The sequence below is a fragment of the Ochlerotatus camptorhynchus genome, unplaced genomic scaffold (genome assembly GCF_037179485.1).
Source record: "Ochlerotatus camptorhynchus isolate MF236.1 unplaced genomic scaffold, CSIRO-AGI_Acam_v1.1 ptg000148l, whole genome shotgun sequence".
NCBI lineage: Eukaryota > Metazoa > Arthropoda > Insecta > Diptera > Culicidae > Ochlerotatus > Ochlerotatus camptorhynchus.
In genome coordinates, this window is record NW_027040638.1 from 92,290 (window position 1) to 111,055 (window position 18,766).

An 18,766-nucleotide genomic window follows, 5' to 3' on the forward strand; every position below is an offset into this window, starting at 1 on the left:
TGCCCTTTCGTAATTACCGTCACTGATAGTCTTCGCATCTATTATGTCAGTGGCGTCTCCGATCAATGCTTTTTCGAGGTGGTACAGCTTTATGCGACTGGATTCGTTCGTTCGGTTCACCACATCCTGGAACATAATCTTGAATCTCTCCCAGTGTTCATATTTTCCATCGAACGTAGGTATGACACGTGGAAGTGTTCTTTCGTGTTCACTTTTCACTCTTTCACAACCAATAATCTCACCAGAAGCGACGGTGGCAGCAGGAACGATCCGGTTCGAAGGACCAATGTTTGGGCCTAGGCTTGGCCCTTGATGATGGAAGAATGCAGCTTGCTGTCTTGTGGCTGGATTTGGATTTGTTTGTCCGCAGACAAATGGCTCATGGGTGGACCACTCAAACAAACTGCAGACAACTGATGTGGACTGTATTTGTAAAACCACTTGCTTCTGGATGTGACCGGATGGATGAGAAAAACACTGATTTAAACTAAACTAAAACTATATTTGCGCATTTAGAACTTGTGTATTAACATCAATGGTTGAAATGAAACTGATCCCTCTTGTTGAGTTTGCGTCGGTTTTTATAGGTATCCTCCTTCTATGTATTCTACACAGACGATGCCTCATATTTACTATTGTGCCGTGTGCAATGATGAGCAGCGCGTAGTGTACAAAAGCAGGTACATAACAGATTCTTTCTAATTCATCCCGTTCGTTCATGGCACTGTTGCCACGATGTGTGATTTCTACCTGCTACAGAAGACTTCCTTTGTGTTTGGTGATAGGGTTACGTATTTATTTTGCATAGCGTTATTGGTGCTGGACTGAAGCGCTTACACCAGGTGACACCTTCAAGTGAGTAAAATGCTTCACTTTGAAGTTAGTTTCCTAGCTGATTTTTAAGTTATATAGGGTATATGCTCCAACTAACGTTTCCACTATGTCGCACCACAAAAATACGTATGGGTAAGTCACAATAGAAGCACGCCACAGTGGAAATCCCGAGCCATAGTTCAAACATTTATCCCAAATCAAAATGAAGCACATATAAGATTAGTTACAATACCATGTACAAAAATGATGTTTACCTGAGTGATACCTCAATGAAAACAACAATGAAAGCTTGTCACGCAAATAATAGGAGCACCGTTGGGCACTTTCTTAAACGTCAGTGCCTATACGTAAGCGTACTACGACGCGGATCTCAATTAAAGGAGTAACAAGTGTGATACTATCACTGCTGGACTAGATCTTTGGTTTTCTCATGTAGTGGTTCATCAGAGAGGGGAAGCTTAGCAATCCCCATTGCCTGCCCATTGCGCCATTCTATCGTGGCGAATTTAACTAAACTAACCATAAATGTGTATATTTTTTTATCTTTGCCGTTTGAAAATTAAAAATGATAGTGTGCGGTATGCGGGAACTTACCAAAAATCGTTTTTACAATAACTTTCAATTTTTGGGTTGTTTTTAATTTCACAATAACAATTTCAAATGTGATTTCACGGTGTACTCGACTAGACATACAATCTACAATAGGTCACTTGAACAGTTTTTTGTCGTGTAACACCGTATAGCAAGTAGCCATAGCGAGAATAACGCTTGGGCCTAGCTTTGATTCCTTTGTTTTCACTTTTATGCTGTCTTCAAAAAGATGGCGGCGTGTTAGTCCCTTGACCATAGTAAGTCTTTTAAGCCCCACAGTTCAAGATTCAAAGATTCCGCTATACTGGATTCGAACCGTCAATATATCTTTCTCTTATGAAATTAAACATGTTTAGCTGTCCTGTATTTATTAATCTAGTCATTAAACATAATGCTTTTTTTTTTAATATTGTGTTTCAATGACTTATGTTACAATAATCATCGACAAGAAAAATGTCATCAAGTTAGTCTTTTAACATATTATAACACCTTAATTTGAACATGGCATTAGTCGTCCGTTTTGTTTTCACATACACTTCATACACTTATAAGCCGAATACTAACTCGTCTATTCAAACAACTAGATGAGATACATCAGTAGCGTAGGTTGGCATATATCTTGGCGGTGGCTTGTATGAATTATCATTGTTTCTACGATTGCGAGCTATTTCATGGTCTCCGGGCCATGCTCTTTCTGGTGCACGTGACAATGGATTGAGTTTTGGATAGCGATTTTTGTCAACAGCTTGACTAATTGATTTGGAAACGGAATTCAGACCTACATTGTACTGTCGCTGCATCGCAAGGGAAGCACGTAAGGTCTTACGTTTCTAAAAATAAATCAGAAATAAATTGCGTTAATAAGTACACAGTAGAATGAAGCTTTTTCTCCACCGAACTAAAAGGCTTCCATATTTTCCGAATTCCATCACAAAATTTTAACTCTTTTATAAAGAAGCTGATTTTACATGGAAATTAATAGGGGAAATAGAATCTTAATTTAGATTGACCTAACTTAAATGAGTAATATTTACCTCTATAGTTCCTCTCCATTTATCGGCAGCATGACGGGCTATTTCCATTTTCTTTTGCTTTTTTATTTGGTGCTTTTTGTAAATAACTTCGATTATGATAAGCCCTATTCCTCCAACGATTCCAGCACCAACAAGAATGAAGACTCCAGCCATATTTTTAAGACCCAATGTATTTGGAGTTTTTTCGAATTGTTCACATTGCTGGATATTCCCATGGAAGATCCATTCTTTGTCAAGTAATTCCATGAAGCCACTCTCATGAAAATCCAGTATCGCTAACGTAACCGCATCTGTCCAAGGAGACCCTTTTTGAAGGCCAATTCCATATCCACTTCTTCCAAATAATTCTCCAGCCGTAACCAACTCACAATCCTTAGCTGCTTCGTATTCCAAACGTGAAGAATCCCATATAAATGCCATTAATTTTCTGAAATTGAGGATGTTAGCTAAAGTATCAATAAATATCACAGATTCAAACTACCCATCTTTAACGTCCTGAATTGCTTGTTCAGCAGTATCATAATTATTTGCTTCCATTGTACGATACATGTTAGAGAGTTCAACTTGTCTGCGAAAATACATATCAACAGCAGATCCTTTAACTGTTGCGCAAGTTAAGTTCTCCATTGTATTACGAAGGCGTGCATCGTTAATTCCAGATAACTTCGTTTTCGGTCGCTCCAACACAAGGAAAGCAGCCAAATTGGCAGTGTAAGATGCAACAATGATCATTGCGAAACCTGCCCAAACCATTCCTGTTAAACAAAGAAATACAAATAAATTCCCCAAGCTTAAAATTCTGTTGACCATTATTAGATAATTCCATGACATATGTTATTTTTTGCTGATGACTATTGTTCATGCTAAAAATGTGGTTGTACGGGAAAGTAGACAACAATAAAACAGTTTTTGTCCAACATTTTTTTCATTGTATTTTTATAAAAGCTACAAATGACTCCATTCGAATGGTATAGGTTTCTAGTTGATTAAAAAAAAAAAGTTTCAGGTGGATTGCTTGTAATCTAATTTGACTAAAATATATACGTACCCTAATTAACAAAGCACAAGCAATAAAAAATCTCCAATTGGCCACTTAATATTACAGGGGTGCATCAATGAACAAAAAAAAGCTGCAATAAAATTGAAGAAAAAGGCAATGCACAAATAAAAAGCTTCTTTTAATAATGGCAAAAAGGGCAACAGTAAATAGAATACGCTCAATTAAATAAGGATGAATCTCCACTAAATTAGGAAATTTGAGTAGGGGAGAACAGTACATAACGCACCCCCGGGGTAAGACGCACTTTTTCATTTTCTTTTGAGTTTTTCTTGGAATTTTTAATCCAATTCAAGGATTTATCATGCAGGATTTTGAGTTCAGATGCTATGCTAGAAGTGCTGCTTGATAAGACAACAAAAAAGTTACGTAAGAGCCATGAAAAACACAAATGAAAGTCAGCTGGTGCGTTCTGCCCAGGGGATGCGTTTTATACCATTCTCCCCTACTAAATAACTCACCTACGTCACCTGCAGTTGAACATATTTTTAGCATTATTGACCGCCCACGGTTGCTACTCTGTTATTACCAGATCAGCTGCAATTACACAGAGAACCAACAGATGATGTTTGGGACTAACATTCATCCTCAATGTGTAAAAACTGAAGATCTAATATTTAGCAATACCAGCGCCGGCCGTGTCCGAATGCAGGTTCAATAGGGAATGGGAAGGAATGTGTTGACGTGATACTCGCTGTGAAGGAAACCGAGAAATCCTCTGCGCTTCCACGAGAAATCACTGGGATGTTGGATGTGGGGAAAGGTTTGCAGCAGCCGGGATCGTTTTTGGTAAACTAATGCTGATTGTAGTGATTTATAATAGGTACACAAACACATACATACGGGCGCATACACACGCACACACACTCGCACTCGTGAGTATAAACAGAATATAAAATGATATTAAATTTATTTTATCTTAACTTTAACATAACTTCAACTTAACTTTAACTTAACTTTAACATAACTTCAACTTAACTTTAACTTAACTTTAACATAACTTCAACTTAACTTTAACTTAACTTTAACTTAACTTTAACTTAACTTTGACTTAACTTTAACTTAACTTTAACTTAACTTCAACTTAACTTCAACTTAACTTTAACTTAACTTTAACTTAACTTTAACTTAACTTTAACTTAACTTTAACCTAACTTTAACTTAACTTTAACTTAACTTTAACTTAGCTTTAACTTAACTTTAACTTAACTTTAACTTAACTTTAACTTAACTTTAACTTAACTTTAACTTAGCTTTAACTTAACTTTAACTTAACTTAAACTTAACTTTAACTTAACTTTAACTTAACTTTAACTTAACTTTAACTTAACTTTAACTTAACTTTAGCCTAACTTTAACTTAACTTTAACTTAACTTTAACTTAACTTTAACTTAACTTTAGCCTAACTTTAACTTAACTTTAACTTAACTTTAACTTAGCTTTAACTTAACTTTAACTTAACTTAACTTTAACTTAACTTTAACTTAACTTTAACTTAACTTTAACTTAACTTTAACTTAACTCTAACTTTACTTTAACTTTACATTAACTTTACATTAACTTTACTTTAACTTCTGTAGGCTAGTTCATCTCTAAGCTGAAAAAGTGAATATTTATAATATAAATGCAAAATTCAATAATATAAATGAAAAATTATAATAAAATCCTAGAGGTGTTTCATCATCGAAGAGCTGAAAGCAAGCTTAAATAATTAAAATCCATACATCCCGCATGAATGAAAACTGAAAAAAGTGTATTATTATTTTGTAAACCTAATGATGTCATATATTCAAATATTCAACGATCTGAAAATAAAATTATCTTATTTAAAACAATGGATCTAACTTGAGTGAAGACTGAGAAAAACTAATCATTACGTTATAAATCCAAAGATGTTCCGTCATCAACGAACTCAAAAGATGTTTCATCATTGAAGAGCTGAAAATAAATTTTTAAATAATAATATTTCTTCAAGTGTTCGTCCGTCACCTGCAGTTGAACATATTTTCCCATAAAAGTGGCAAAATGAGCAATGTCATATTGAATAACCGCGATAAATAAATCTTAAATGTCCCACACAAAGCGCACAGTTATCACTGTTTAAATCCAAATATGCTGTAAAATCGTGATTATTTCCCCAAAAAGAAAATGAAAATAGTTATTAAAAACTGAAAAAGTCCCAGAAACCAGGAGATACATGTATGCTTGAACATGAGGATGAACCATCGTAAAATGTGAATCGTTCTTAAATAAATGAAAATAATTAATGCAGGAAAGTCAAAATGAGCAATTAAAAACGAACACTGCGCAATATAAAATAAGAAAAATCCAATGATATTCAGGAAATATTCTTTTAAATTGAAAGTTTATGAGCCAATAACCCAGATCAATTTCCATATGGTATTTTCAAGACAGTAATAAGTAATGATACTGTGTTTCGGCTAACAAAGGCGATGTCGATAAAGAAGATTAACGAATGTGGGTCTCATTGAAGAAGGTACCATTAAACAAAATCAAAAGAGCACTTAAAACAGCTGTTTGAGCAATATATACGTCACAAAAGAGCACTAGAAAATGCCGTTTGAGCAATATAAAGGTAAAAAAAGACACAAAAAGCACAATGAATGTCCCAGGGAAAATTTCAAAAACGCTCAACAAAAAATAAGAAATGAGCAAGAAACGTATAAAATTAGCACATTGAAAAATAAATTAAGCATTTTATAGACCATGAAGGTTACTAAGAACGAAAACAATATCTTTTGAAAACCTGTGGCGGCTTTGCTTTGTTTACGACAAGACGCGCAACAGCTGTCACTTGCATTCTACACGCTAAGATCAGATTGCCCAAATCTAGGTTTACTTTACCCAAACGGGGCGTCCTTGTGTTAAGGAAGTTGGAGGCAAGGGGTGCAAGTAACTTTGACTGCTTCTCTTCATCGACTTTCTCTTTTGTTAGTGAGTCAGCAATAACTTTCTTTGATGCGTATGCCATTCTGGATGCCAGATGAGAACCTCCTTTATCAAGAATCGATCAAAATCACTTGCATCCCTTTGCCTTCAACCCCTTCATTTGATTGTTGAAAAAGAAAATGAGGCGATAGTTCGATCACAGACAAACAGACATAACACATTGAATAGTTTCCACTGTAAACAATCGTCACTAAAACACTACCGCCATCTGTTGAGATGTCACGCTCAACAGATGGTAAACGTCAAACGCAAGGAAATTAACTATGGGTGCCACCGGCGGAGGTGCTATCAACTAACACATATTTAAGTTGACCGTTAAATGCGTGTTCGATGTACAAGATGCGAGTGTTATGTCTATTTGTCTGTGGTTCGATGAAAATTTGCATTTGATTTCGTTCTCAGTGACCTTCATGGCCTTTAAAATGCTCAATTTATTTTTCAATGTGCTAATTTTATACGTTTCTTGCTCATTTCTTATTTTTTGTTGAGCGTTTTTGAAATTTTCCCTGGGACATTAATTGTGCTTTTTGTGTCTTTTTTTACCTTTATATTGCTCAAACGGCATTTTCTAGTGCTCTTTTGTGACGTATATATTGCTCAAACAGCTGTTTTAAGTGCTCTTTTGATTTTGTTTAATGGTATATTTTTCAATGAGACCCACATTCGTTAATCTTCTTTATCGACATTGCCTTTGTTAGCTGAGACACGTATCATTACTTATCGCTGTCTTGAAAATACCGTATGGAAATTGATCTGAGTTATTGGCTCATAAACTTTCAATTTAAAAGAATATTTCCTGGATAGCATTGGATTTTTTTTTTATTTGAAATTGCGCAGTGTTCGTTTTTAATTGCTCATTTTTACTTTCCTGTATGCATTATTTTCTTTTCTTTAAGAACGAATTATATTTTACGATGGCTCATCCTCATGTTCAAGCATACATGTATCTCCTGGTTTCTGGAACTTTTTCAGTAATCACGATTTTACAGCATGTTTGGATTTAAACAGTGATAACTGTGCGCTTTGTGTGGGACATTTTAGATTTATTTATTGCGGTTATTCAATATGACATTGCTCATTTTGCCACTTTTATGGGAAAATATGTTCAACTGCAGGTGACGTAGGTGAGTTATTTAGTGCTCAAATTTCCTAATTTAGTGGAGATTCATCCTTATTTAATTGAGCGTATTCTATTTATTGTTGCCCTTTTTGCCATTTTCACCGCTCACATTCAAATTATTAAAAGAAGCTTTTTATTTGTTTATTGCCTTTTTATTCATTTCTATTGCAACTTTTTTTTGTTTATTGGTGCACCCCTGTAGTTTTTAGTAGCCAATTTGAGATTTTTTTATTGCTCATATCGCTTTTTTTTAATGATGATTAATTGTGCTGCTAATCTAATTTAGTTACAACCATTAGGTAGGAACAGTGAGACAAAGAGTCTTCAACATTGAGACACAGGTTTCAATATGGTTTAAATCATAAAATTATTGCTCGACCACACCTTAAATGATATTTGAGGTATCGAGAATAGGAACGATCATAAATTACGTCACGACTTTTTGGGGAGGGGGGAAACCGTGACGATCCATACATTTTTGACGTAGAACTACGTCTTTGTCGACTATACTGGGGTGCAAGTCAAAAAATATGTGTGGTGAAGGAGTGTTAGGTTTTGAACGCTTGTAACTTTGTCATTTATAGATGAAATTAAAATCCAAATACGCCAATCGATAGGATATTACATTACGAACCTGTTGAAATAAATATTTTTCCAATTTTTCTGTAATTAAACTTTTGAAAATGTACAAATGATAATTTTATCACTGATTTCATGAAATAAGCCTTTTTCCCAAACCCAGTCATCATAAACGAATACCACTTGGTTGCACATCATTCTGCTTGAACCTGAAAAGATATAAATCAGCGCTGCTCTCATGCCACTGCTCATTAACGCTTCGGACGGCGTGGCGCTTGGTCCTGCAGCAAGCAGGACCAAATCAGCGGCTTAAGGTGGGTCACGGCGTGACCACAATGAGGAAAAGCAATAATGTAAACCCCCTCCGCCCTTCACAACAATCTCTCACCCCCCCCCCCTCAATAACCTCTCCTACCCCCCCCCCACCACTATCAAACCTCTCCTACCCCTCTCCCCACCATCAAACCCCTCCTACCCCCCCCCCCCACAAATACCTCTTCTAACCCCCCCTCAACAATAACCCGAAAGCGAGACAGACTTTGACGATCCCTTTTTTCCGGGAAATAAATTTTAAACAAACCACAATCATTAGTAAAACCAAGTTTTACCAAATTTGAACAAAAAATTGCATTGAATTACACACAACTGACGGTAAAACATATCTGGTGCCTCTATATATGCAATTATATTAACATCCAAAGTCCATCCTATTTTACATATTCTGCACAAAAGAAACTTTCTGCTCCGCCCCATTCATAAAAAACTGCGGGAAATCCTATCAGGTTCTGAACCTAATGAAAAATGAAAATCATGTGGAATTTCACATGGATATTTGTCAAGAAAAATGTGTAAATTGTTTTGAGTCAACCATAACCGAAACATTGAAATACTTGAAAATTTTAAGATAAAGTATAATAGTCAAAAATGCATGAAAAACATCAATTTTGTGTGGTTCTACGTCATACTGCAGTCGTGTCTAGGACACAACCTTTTACTTTTTTAAGGTGCATTTATAAAACGTGTCAAAGGGGGAGGGAAGCGGCTTGAAAATTGGCCTTTTACGTGACATAATTAATTGACGTTCCCTATTTAAAGACTACATTTTTACCCTTCTTAAAAAAGGTATACACATCACATCCCCACACACAAACTTTACAATCTTTTTTTGTTACTTACACATACAAAATATCATCATAATATCTTATTATTCCATAAAGGGTGTACCGTTTAAAATCCGCACACACAAAATTCGAGCAACACAATAGTTAGGTAAAGAAGAATTGCATTATAACAAACCATCGACTGGAAATGCTCTCGCAACGTGGGGCTTAGGTAGTGATGAAACGTCGCTAGAACTATTCCACAGCCGCAGTCAGTTTATGAGCAAAAAGAGGACGCACATCTTTTGCCTGTAGACTTGAAGACATACTGCAAGTCTCCGCGTACATTGTACGGGTTAGGCAAAAGATGTGCGTTTGACTTTAAGGGGAAGCTCACCGCTCCGAAAAAAATAATTACGTTTTGATTTTTCTAAAAATATTGGAAAAGATAATAAAAACCTTTTTAATTTTTCAAAGAAAATTCACGTGCAAAAACATTTTTTATAAGTTATTAATCAATTGCATAAAGTTCGACTCAAAAAAACCATAAAACATCGACTTTTCGGTTTTGCTGAGAGTTCATTTTTTTTCATGATGAGAATGCAAAAAAATTTTTACATGTGATTTTTGACAAAAATCTAAGGAAGAAACTGATTTTCTTGGATTTCTGATATTTTTTTGCAATACTTTTAGAAAAATAAAAATGTACCGAAAATATTTTTTTTATTTTCGGGCCGGTAAGCTTCCCCTTAAAAACTGTCGCATTAATGGCCCTTCACTAATTTTCAACTTCTATTCAATTTTCATACTGTCGTACTCTAACGGAACTATCCACCTACCCTCTTCTATAGATCATTCTCTAGCTAATACATTATCACTCTAAAGCTTCATGTTAGCATTTCCAACCAACTCATAAAACATTTTTTTTTAGCCAAAATGAATGGAAGGCACCCTGCTCACAGGTATGATAGTAAAATAGTGCTATTAAACAATTAATTTAATGTTTATCACTTACATATGATTATAAAACCATATCGGATGCTTGACCTTAGAACTTGAGCATACTTTTGAAATTGAACATTACACATTCTAAAAAATTACCTAACACTCGTGCCGAAAAGCTCCGAGGGGTTCCTTCACCAATTCCACTATTCAGTAAGACTCCCCATGCAAACCAGATTGCAGAGCTCAAGTTGAGTGCGTCTTCCTCAGTTCCATCGTTGGTAGTTAATTTAAATCGTCCAAAAGGAGAAAATCTATCCAAAAGGTACAACACCAGTGCAACTACATGTACGGAGACCATCACTAATATCCATAGAGTATTACTAAATGGCTGCAAAAACGATACCTGGAATAGAAAAAGGGAAATTAATTTACCAGTTTTGGGAAAATGTATATATGGAATGTCATAATAGGAATACACTGTCATTGAAAAGAAACGTTTGTTAAAGTCGGAATGTATACTATTTCTCAATAATCAAGTCCTGCATAAATATATATAAATATATATATATATATATATATATGTGTGTGTGTATGTTTTAAGTTTACTGGCTTTTTCAGCTGCCTCTAAACCCAGTAAAAATTACTGTCCCCAGTAAATGAAAACAAAAATAGAGTTAAAAATATATTGTTTTAATGACATTCCAAATTAATACTTGTTTGATTTATTTAGTTTAATTTACTTTCAAAAAAGATTAGCAGGTAATATTATATTCATTTAAAATGACCTAATATTAGACAAATACAGAAGCATAAGGAAATGCTTAAAATATTGATTGTTTCTTTTGATGTCGATAATTTATAAATGTATTAATAACTGATTTTTTTTTGAAAATTTTCTGTGAGCCACATAAAAAACTGTGAGTAAATTTCTGTAAAACTTTGATGTAGTGTTCATTAGAGTTCCGATTATGCATGGTCAATTAATTGTTCTATTGCTGGGTCTATTGTACTACCTAGCAAAGATGTGTTTTTCAAATCCATAGACTTTTATATAGATTTTTTAATCAAGATTTCAAGCATAATCCTAACTTCACTAACAAACTGACCGCTCGCTCCCACACAAAGTCCCACAGAGGGGCGCTAAGATGGTGATTTTTGCTAATGTAATTTCATTTATTATACTAGTTCCAGGGTATCTAAATTGATGAAATTTTGGATTTCGGTGCCACTTTTTATTTTATTACGAATATGCATTTACTTCAATACCCTTAAAGAACCCAATTGTGGAAGTGCTACAAGAACACTTGTAGCTGTTTAGGACAGGTGGTAACCCAAGTAACACTTGCAACATATTTCATGAAAAAAAAAAAATAGAAACCCTATTTGTAAATATGTTATACAGGCTGAAAGTCCCCTTAATAAAGAAATAATCACAATGCTATTCAGTACCGGACATAAGTATATAACATCGTGATGTTAATCCTCTTCAAAAAAGTTTGAAGAGCCATTTCTCCACTCCATAAAATATTCTGAAATTTTGGATGCTGATTGATCATGTATTCGAAATGTATCGGTTCAGTTGTGAGTATAATCGGTTGAAGCTGTAAGAAGTTTGAGCATTTTTAGCAAATAGCTTCTTTTTGGAGTAGCCTATTTAAAAATGGAATTTCCTACATTGAATCAAATATGCTAAAATTTTGCTGATTGATGGTCAAGACATATTCTTTCATATGCATTAAATTTTCCGTTTTCCGTTAACATAAATCGGTTTGGTATGTACAAAGTTTTTTTTTACATCTTTAAAACTAGGCAAGCTTATATACTTTGGTCCGATCTGGGTTTTCTCTCTGTGGACACAACTATATAACCTCATTTCAAACGGCAGGTTATATACTTTTGTCAGCAGAGTGAAAGCCCAGATTAGACAAAAGTGTATAGCCTTGCTTAATTTGTCAGATGAACAATCCAACTGATAAAACGTTTTTCGTACTCATTGAATATTAGTAAAACTTGAAGCATATAAAAAAACTTTGTAGGAAAGGAAGGACGGTTCATTATACTCCAGGAAATTCCAATTATAAATAGGCTATTCCTAAAAGAAGCATTTTGCTAAAAATGCTCAAACTTATTTCAGATTCATCATATTACGCTCAAAACACTTGATCAACTAGCAGCCATTTTTTCAAAAAAATTCACCGTCATCCGATAAAGTTACAGTTTTTTTTTTACTTTTCAGTGGCAAAGAAAATCTTATGTCTGGTACTGTATTATTTTCACGAAAGATGGTCAAGACTGCTTTACCATGATTAACTAGAATCTTGTTTAGCGCCTGGAGATGGGTTTGCAGGGTATTTATATTTTCGAAGCATTTCAAGATAGATTTTCTGCAAAAAGAATATGTGACGAACGCATATCAAACCACAATAAATGCGTTTTAGCATCAATGAAAACCAATATTGTAACATCTAATTTATGCCTTGTTCAGACTACAGAGGTATAACATGCTATAATATTAATGGACCAGAAAAATTGCATCAAGATAGGCTTATAACATGTAAACAAGTCAAATGTCACAATATTAGGTTTTATTGATTAGCATTAGCCTGTTATAAAAAAGCATCAATCAAGCTTAAAAAAGAATATACATATCATCCGATCTTGACAAATTAATTCCTAAAAAAAACTTACCGAAATGAATCTGTAAAAAACTCCATCATTAAAGTAAAATATTTACCAAAATAATTATATCAGTTCTCATGCCCAATGCCAAATTTGCGTGCGTGACCACTTTTCCAAATTTACCATTACAGGACTGAACTTGATGTGACTGAAGTGTGTTACTTGGGATAGGGGCTGTTCATAAACTACGTAGGCAGCGTGATGAGATACCGACCCAAACAATTAAATCTACTACAAATTATTAATCAAATGATTTAGGGCTTAGCGACTTTGTAGTTAATTTAATTGTTTATGAGAAAGTTTGTAAATATGTACTGTGTTTCTTCACATCGACTTATACTGAACGGTTGCGGTACAAGCACATCTCGTCGATAATAGACGATTGTTGTGTACTAGAGAACGCTTGCGCAGAAAGACTAGCTTTGGAAACGGATTCGAAACTCAAATGTCATTAGCCAAATACATCCGTAGACCATACCCGAGCAGGAGAAAATAACTAATATGAATACCTGATTCTGATCTGATACCAAAATTTGGTATTGACCAGCATGACATAAGAGGTAAAATACCAAAGAATAATACCAAAAAATTACATGGAAAATACTTTGTAAATACCAAACATTGATATTTGAATACCAAAAACATACCTGGATGGTATTGTTTTGGTATTGCATTAACATAATTTGGTATTGGACTTGTATTGTGGGAACATTTTTTTTTGGTATTATTTTTTGGTATTTTACCTCTTATGTCAGGCTCATCCATACCAATTTAAGGTATAGAGATATTCGTTCCTGCTCGGGTATAGGTCCGCCGGTGTATAATTGGCAATGCACCCGTGTGCTGAATGGAACTTCTGGGTTTGAATCCCACCGGTGCCCTTAGATTTTTTTCGCAAATTTTCTGACACACACGTCTCTTACCGATGACTCTCAGTACGTTCAAACTTCCTCATAAACAATTTATTCAAATGTTTAAGAATATAGTGGGGTAAGTACATAAAATGAGTACATTTGAAACAAAATTTATTCTAAAATTTTAAACATATAAAAAATTGTTTTCGTTTTGAAGCTATATCTGAAAAGTTTATCGGGAATGGACGACATGATAGTAATTATTTTTTTTAGGGCGAAAAACGTCAGACGTGTGTCAGCTTAAGCAGTTCGAAACTTACCAGCGTACTTGACCTAGATGGCTTCTTTTCCAAAATTGTAATGCCTTGGTATTTGAAAGGCTTCGAAAATTCAATAAATTCAGCTCTTTCGGGATTGATAGTCAAGGGTGCTACAATTAGATCCGCTCTTTCGGCTACTAGTTCACCGATTAGTCCGTTCCATTCTTTTTTTACGCTAGTTCCTATTCCCGTAGTATGATTTTTTAGTTGATAGTGTCCGAATTGGCCATCTGGAGATAAGGCTAAATCAAAGGTAAAGTTAATTCGTTGAGCCAGTGCCTTCAACAAATCTATACAATATCCTTTGCAACAGTAGTCTTTTTCTGAAATTTCAAAAGAATGATGATTGCATTTTTCTGTTTCTTCGAGATTATGTATTACCATTTCCATCAGTTGAATTGAAATGTGGGCAAACGATTTCCTCATCTTCACAATCAATTTCATCGTCTAGCAGTTTACGCACGTACACAAAGGGTTTTTCTTCGATGGTAAGTACTTTCAAATGAGTTGGTATCATTATTCCTTCAGGCTTTTTTTCAGTGTTTCCTGGCCAAATCAAGACGGTGTCGTTTATTTTGAGTTTCATCCTTCTTTTCTCTTCATCGTAGAAAAAGCTTCCAACTTTCACATTTTGCTTGAGCGATGATGGTGGAAGCTGCACATTTATGACGTGGTATCCAGCATATATTCTGTCTCCATTACTGTCGAATGCAACCTGTTTTAAATAAAACACCTTCTATAAATACTAAAAAAGTACCACAATCAAGAACAATTTTTATAGCACTAGGATTAGTTTGATAGTTGGCCAAAAGTACGAATTATTTATTTTAAGATGCATGCTGTATCGAACTATATATGGGAAAGGTTTCGGCAATACCTTTACCTATTATCATCAGGAGGTAAATGAAGTGAGCCCTGAGAGTTTTTTTTTAAATGAGTATGCATTATGTTTCAGAGCAATGATTAATCAAATTTGAGCACTTAAGGATGTTCGTTACACCCCTGACGATAGGTAAAGGTTTTGGCGAAGCCGGCATTTCCGCTATACATGATACATTTCAGTACTAAAAACCGGCGGTAATGACATCAGCAGAGAAATTCAAAGACGCGTTGTGACAGGGAATGGCGCTTATTTTGGACTTAGGAGGACATTCTGGTCCAATATTTTCAAAAGAAAGGTTTTTTGCGTACCATCTACGGTGGAGTGCGGATGGAAGATGGAACGTGGAGGAGGTGAATGAATCGTGAATTGCATCAGCTGCTTGTAGAACCACCCACGTCGTTAGAATGCCGGTCGACGACCATGTTAAAAGGGTTCTCGAAATCGACCTGATTGCAACTAAACGAAGAGGGACGCAGCAGATAAGGTGGACCCACCATACCAGCTTGAAGGCGATCTGTGGATCAGTGGCTGGTAACTTGCATTAAATGGAATAAAGACGAATATTTTAACCAGTACATGACAATCTGTGTTGAGATAAACTCAACAATTCAAATCTCATGCATGAGTTTGTTCATATACGAGTTTTGTCATGTTAAATTCAACAACACAATAATCACCGATGAGATTTCCGGTTCAAAAATTAATTTCTTTATATTTTGGAATTTTGATGGAAAATTAACAAAACATGTTAGTATGCTAACAACTCTTGATGAACATTTCAAAAGGCCCTATCTGCTTAGATCGATACTCTTCATCGACTTACTGATTTGAAAACCATTGCTATAAAAACATATTACGCCCTATTTTGACTACATAGTGTGATAAAAGAGGTTCTATCTAGCGTTCAAAACATCAAATACAACAGGGAAAGGTTTAGCATCTGAGTTATTAATGGAACAGAATCGATCAATGCAGATAGGACATTTTTAAATGTATATCTAGAGTTGGCGTTGGCGCTGTGAGTGTGGGCTCGTGAATATGCCTGAGAATCTCAAGCGTGAATTAGGTTTGAGAATGCTTTTTCGAACATTTAGGACAACCGGAATAAGATTTTATTATACACAAAATTCACTTACCTGTCCTGTTGCACCATTTATATTTCGTGTTTTCAGGTAGTTGAACATCTTTTTCCCTGTAAAAGGAAATGCTTGAAAATACGTGTTGCTCATTTAAAAAAAAAACTACCTGATTCCCAAATTGCGCCCGTATCATCACAATCTTTCGGTGCTTCAGTGATTGTTTCGTTATGGACTATCATTTCCTTGATAGCAGAAGCCAAAACATATATTGCATCCTGTAAAATTGAGAGTAGTTTGTAGAATTCATCACTTACAGCATGGCGTCATTTTTCAGGGACTTGAAAAACAATCAAGGGAATGCTCTAGGTTTTCGTACAAACAACGCGAATTATGAAATAGTCCAAATGGGTTGGATTTTTTTTTATAGTTATTGCATACAATGTACGAACGTTTTTTTTTAATATCCCCTATGTGTTTTGTTTTAATCATCTCCAACGTTGAATGTTCATAGCTATTTTCATAATCCGTACTGAACGTATTTTTTCAATTACTGTTTTTATTCACCTAGTAAGTTAATTAATATTCAACTTTACTTACCCTTATGTGCTCATTTTCATTATTAGAGCAGTTTAATTTCAAACCCAAAACTCCAATAGGGGTATTGTTGGCCTGAAGTGCTTGTTCCGTAACAATCCAGATATGCCCAGTCTCCGTCATATTACTTTGTGCAGCATCGCGAAAGATAACGTAGGAATCTTCAGTGCTAAAAACAAATGATTTTGGTTAAATCTTTTATTGATAACATAAAATTGCAATTAAAATACTTTGCGTAGAGTAAATATACTCTGGACTGTGCTGTTTTCATTTCAAACAAATGTTCTGTGAATGTTTCAAGCTTTGGTTCAAATTCAATTATGCTTTCAACGGTTGCTCGAACGTCTACGTCATCATAATTTGTTTGTGAAGTAGTTTGAAAACGTCCCAGAATTGCTCTGCCGTCCGTATCAGAACTGTGAATGACAATAACCTGTAACATTTTTTTAAAATTACTATTTTTTTAATTATTCCGTAAATTAAGTGGGATAATATCTAATCGTTTGAATTTGAACCGCAAAAAGAAGTCGTGATGATGCAATAATTATCGAAAGAGTAATTATGGTTCATATTCACTCAACGTTCGATAACTGAACCATGTCCAACCAGTTGTCAAATGCATTTAAAGGGGATCAATGTATATTAGACGTTGCAACATTTAGCGGTGCCGGTGGTGTATTGGTAAGCGTGGTTGCCTCTCACCCCAGCAGGCCTGGGTTCAATCCCAGTCGGCGCCGCCGGGATGTTCTTGAGGCATAACATCTCTGATCACGCCTTCCTTCGGAAGGGAAGTAAAGCCGTTGGTCCCCGGTTCATGAGTTGATGGGTCGATAGGTAGGGTCCAGGTGTGGGAGCTGCCTTCATGGCGTCGGTAGCATTGGTACTCAGCACGGAAAACAAGATCGACGGAAAACAAATCAAAGAAAAAAAAACGTTGCAACATTTTTACCGATAAGTATTTTTTAACTGAAACTTACATTAGTTTGCGGCATTTCAGTTAAAATATAATTCAGCAAAAATTTTTTTTGTTACATAGTTGACCGGGGATGAAATTTGAACTCGTTACTATTAGCGTTCAGCCTATGATATTTTTATTAGCAAACGGTCCGTTATTGAAGAAAATGTCAACTCAATGGCAAGTCTAACCATTAAAATGAAAAATCACAATATTCAAATAAAGTATGAGATAAGAGTTGCAATATCACAAATACTATCAAAAATTCTACGGGATAGTAGGTATCTGCATGAGAGCAAGGTCAGTTGTTACCATATCAAATCAACAAAAATATCGGCGCCGGTGGTGTAGTGGTAAGCGTGATTGCCTCTTACCCCAAGAGGCCAGGCTTTAATCACGCCTTCCTTCCGAAGGGAAGTAAAGACGTTGGTCCCCGGTCCATGAGTTGATGGATCGATAGGTAGGGTTCAGGTGTGGGAGCATTGGCTATAACAGTACGGAAAACAAGATCGACGGAAAACAAATCAAGGGAAAAAATCATCAATGTTCTTGGATCTATTGAAGATTAAATCAATAATAAAATGAGCTATTACAGAAATATAAAAATTTATAACTGACATTATGGTTACAACGAGTTTCTAACGCTGGATGACTGCATGACTGTCTCCAGTGCTGACTACTAGAGATGGTCGGGTATGCAAGTTTGAATTCCCGATCCCAACACGTATCCGATTCATAAAGTGTTTAAGAACCCGTACCCGACCCGACCCAGATTTTTTTTTAAATTACCTATACCCAAGCTAAACCCGTCAGGTACGAGTTGGGTTTCGAGTTAGCATATCCGCACTCGAACATCTCTATTTCATGGAACACATATCTTTATGAAATTTCTATTTTGATAATGCGCTTAAAATGTTAAAATCAAAGTCGAAGTTAACGACGTTAACGTTAACTGTTAACCAGACAATGGCTCTGATGTTGACTTATGGCACTAAAGATTGGGCCCATCGATAAAAATCTCAGTAGGATAGTTTTCTAGATGCAGCTAAATATTAAATTTCACTAAATGTTTGTTTACCAAAATACAAATATCTGAGTAAGCTATATCAATTATTTTAACGCCAAATTAAAGGAAAGAAATGTTTCTTTCGATAAAATGGACACATAGGCG

At 35.1% G+C, this 18,766-nt stretch overlaps 1 protein-coding gene across 1 annotated transcript in view; it reads right to left on the reverse strand.

Moving 5' to 3' along the window:
* Positions 1–1,799: 1,799 nt before the first annotated feature.
* The window catches only part of Nmdar1 (NMDA receptor 1), a 36,282-nt gene continuing 19,315 nt past the window's right edge, over positions 1,800–18,766 (reverse strand). Inside the window, exons 6-15 of the mRNA XM_065221751.1 lie at positions 16,871–17,073; positions 16,644–16,809; positions 16,213–16,321; positions 16,104–16,159; positions 14,466–14,799; positions 14,085–14,407; positions 10,388–10,634; positions 2,941–3,214; positions 2,460–2,886; positions 1,800–2,255 (exon numbers count right to left, since the gene is read on the reverse strand). Coding sequence (XP_065077823.1) covers positions 1,998–2,255; positions 2,460–2,886; positions 2,941–3,214; positions 10,388–10,634; positions 14,085–14,407; positions 14,466–14,799; positions 16,104–16,159; positions 16,213–16,321; positions 16,644–16,809; positions 16,871–17,073 — 2,397 coding nt within the window. The 3' untranslated portion in view covers positions 1,800–1,997. The remainder of the gene's footprint in view (positions 2,256–2,459; positions 2,887–2,940; positions 3,215–10,387; positions 10,635–14,084; positions 14,408–14,465; positions 14,800–16,103; positions 16,160–16,212; positions 16,322–16,643; positions 16,810–16,870; positions 17,074–18,766) is intronic.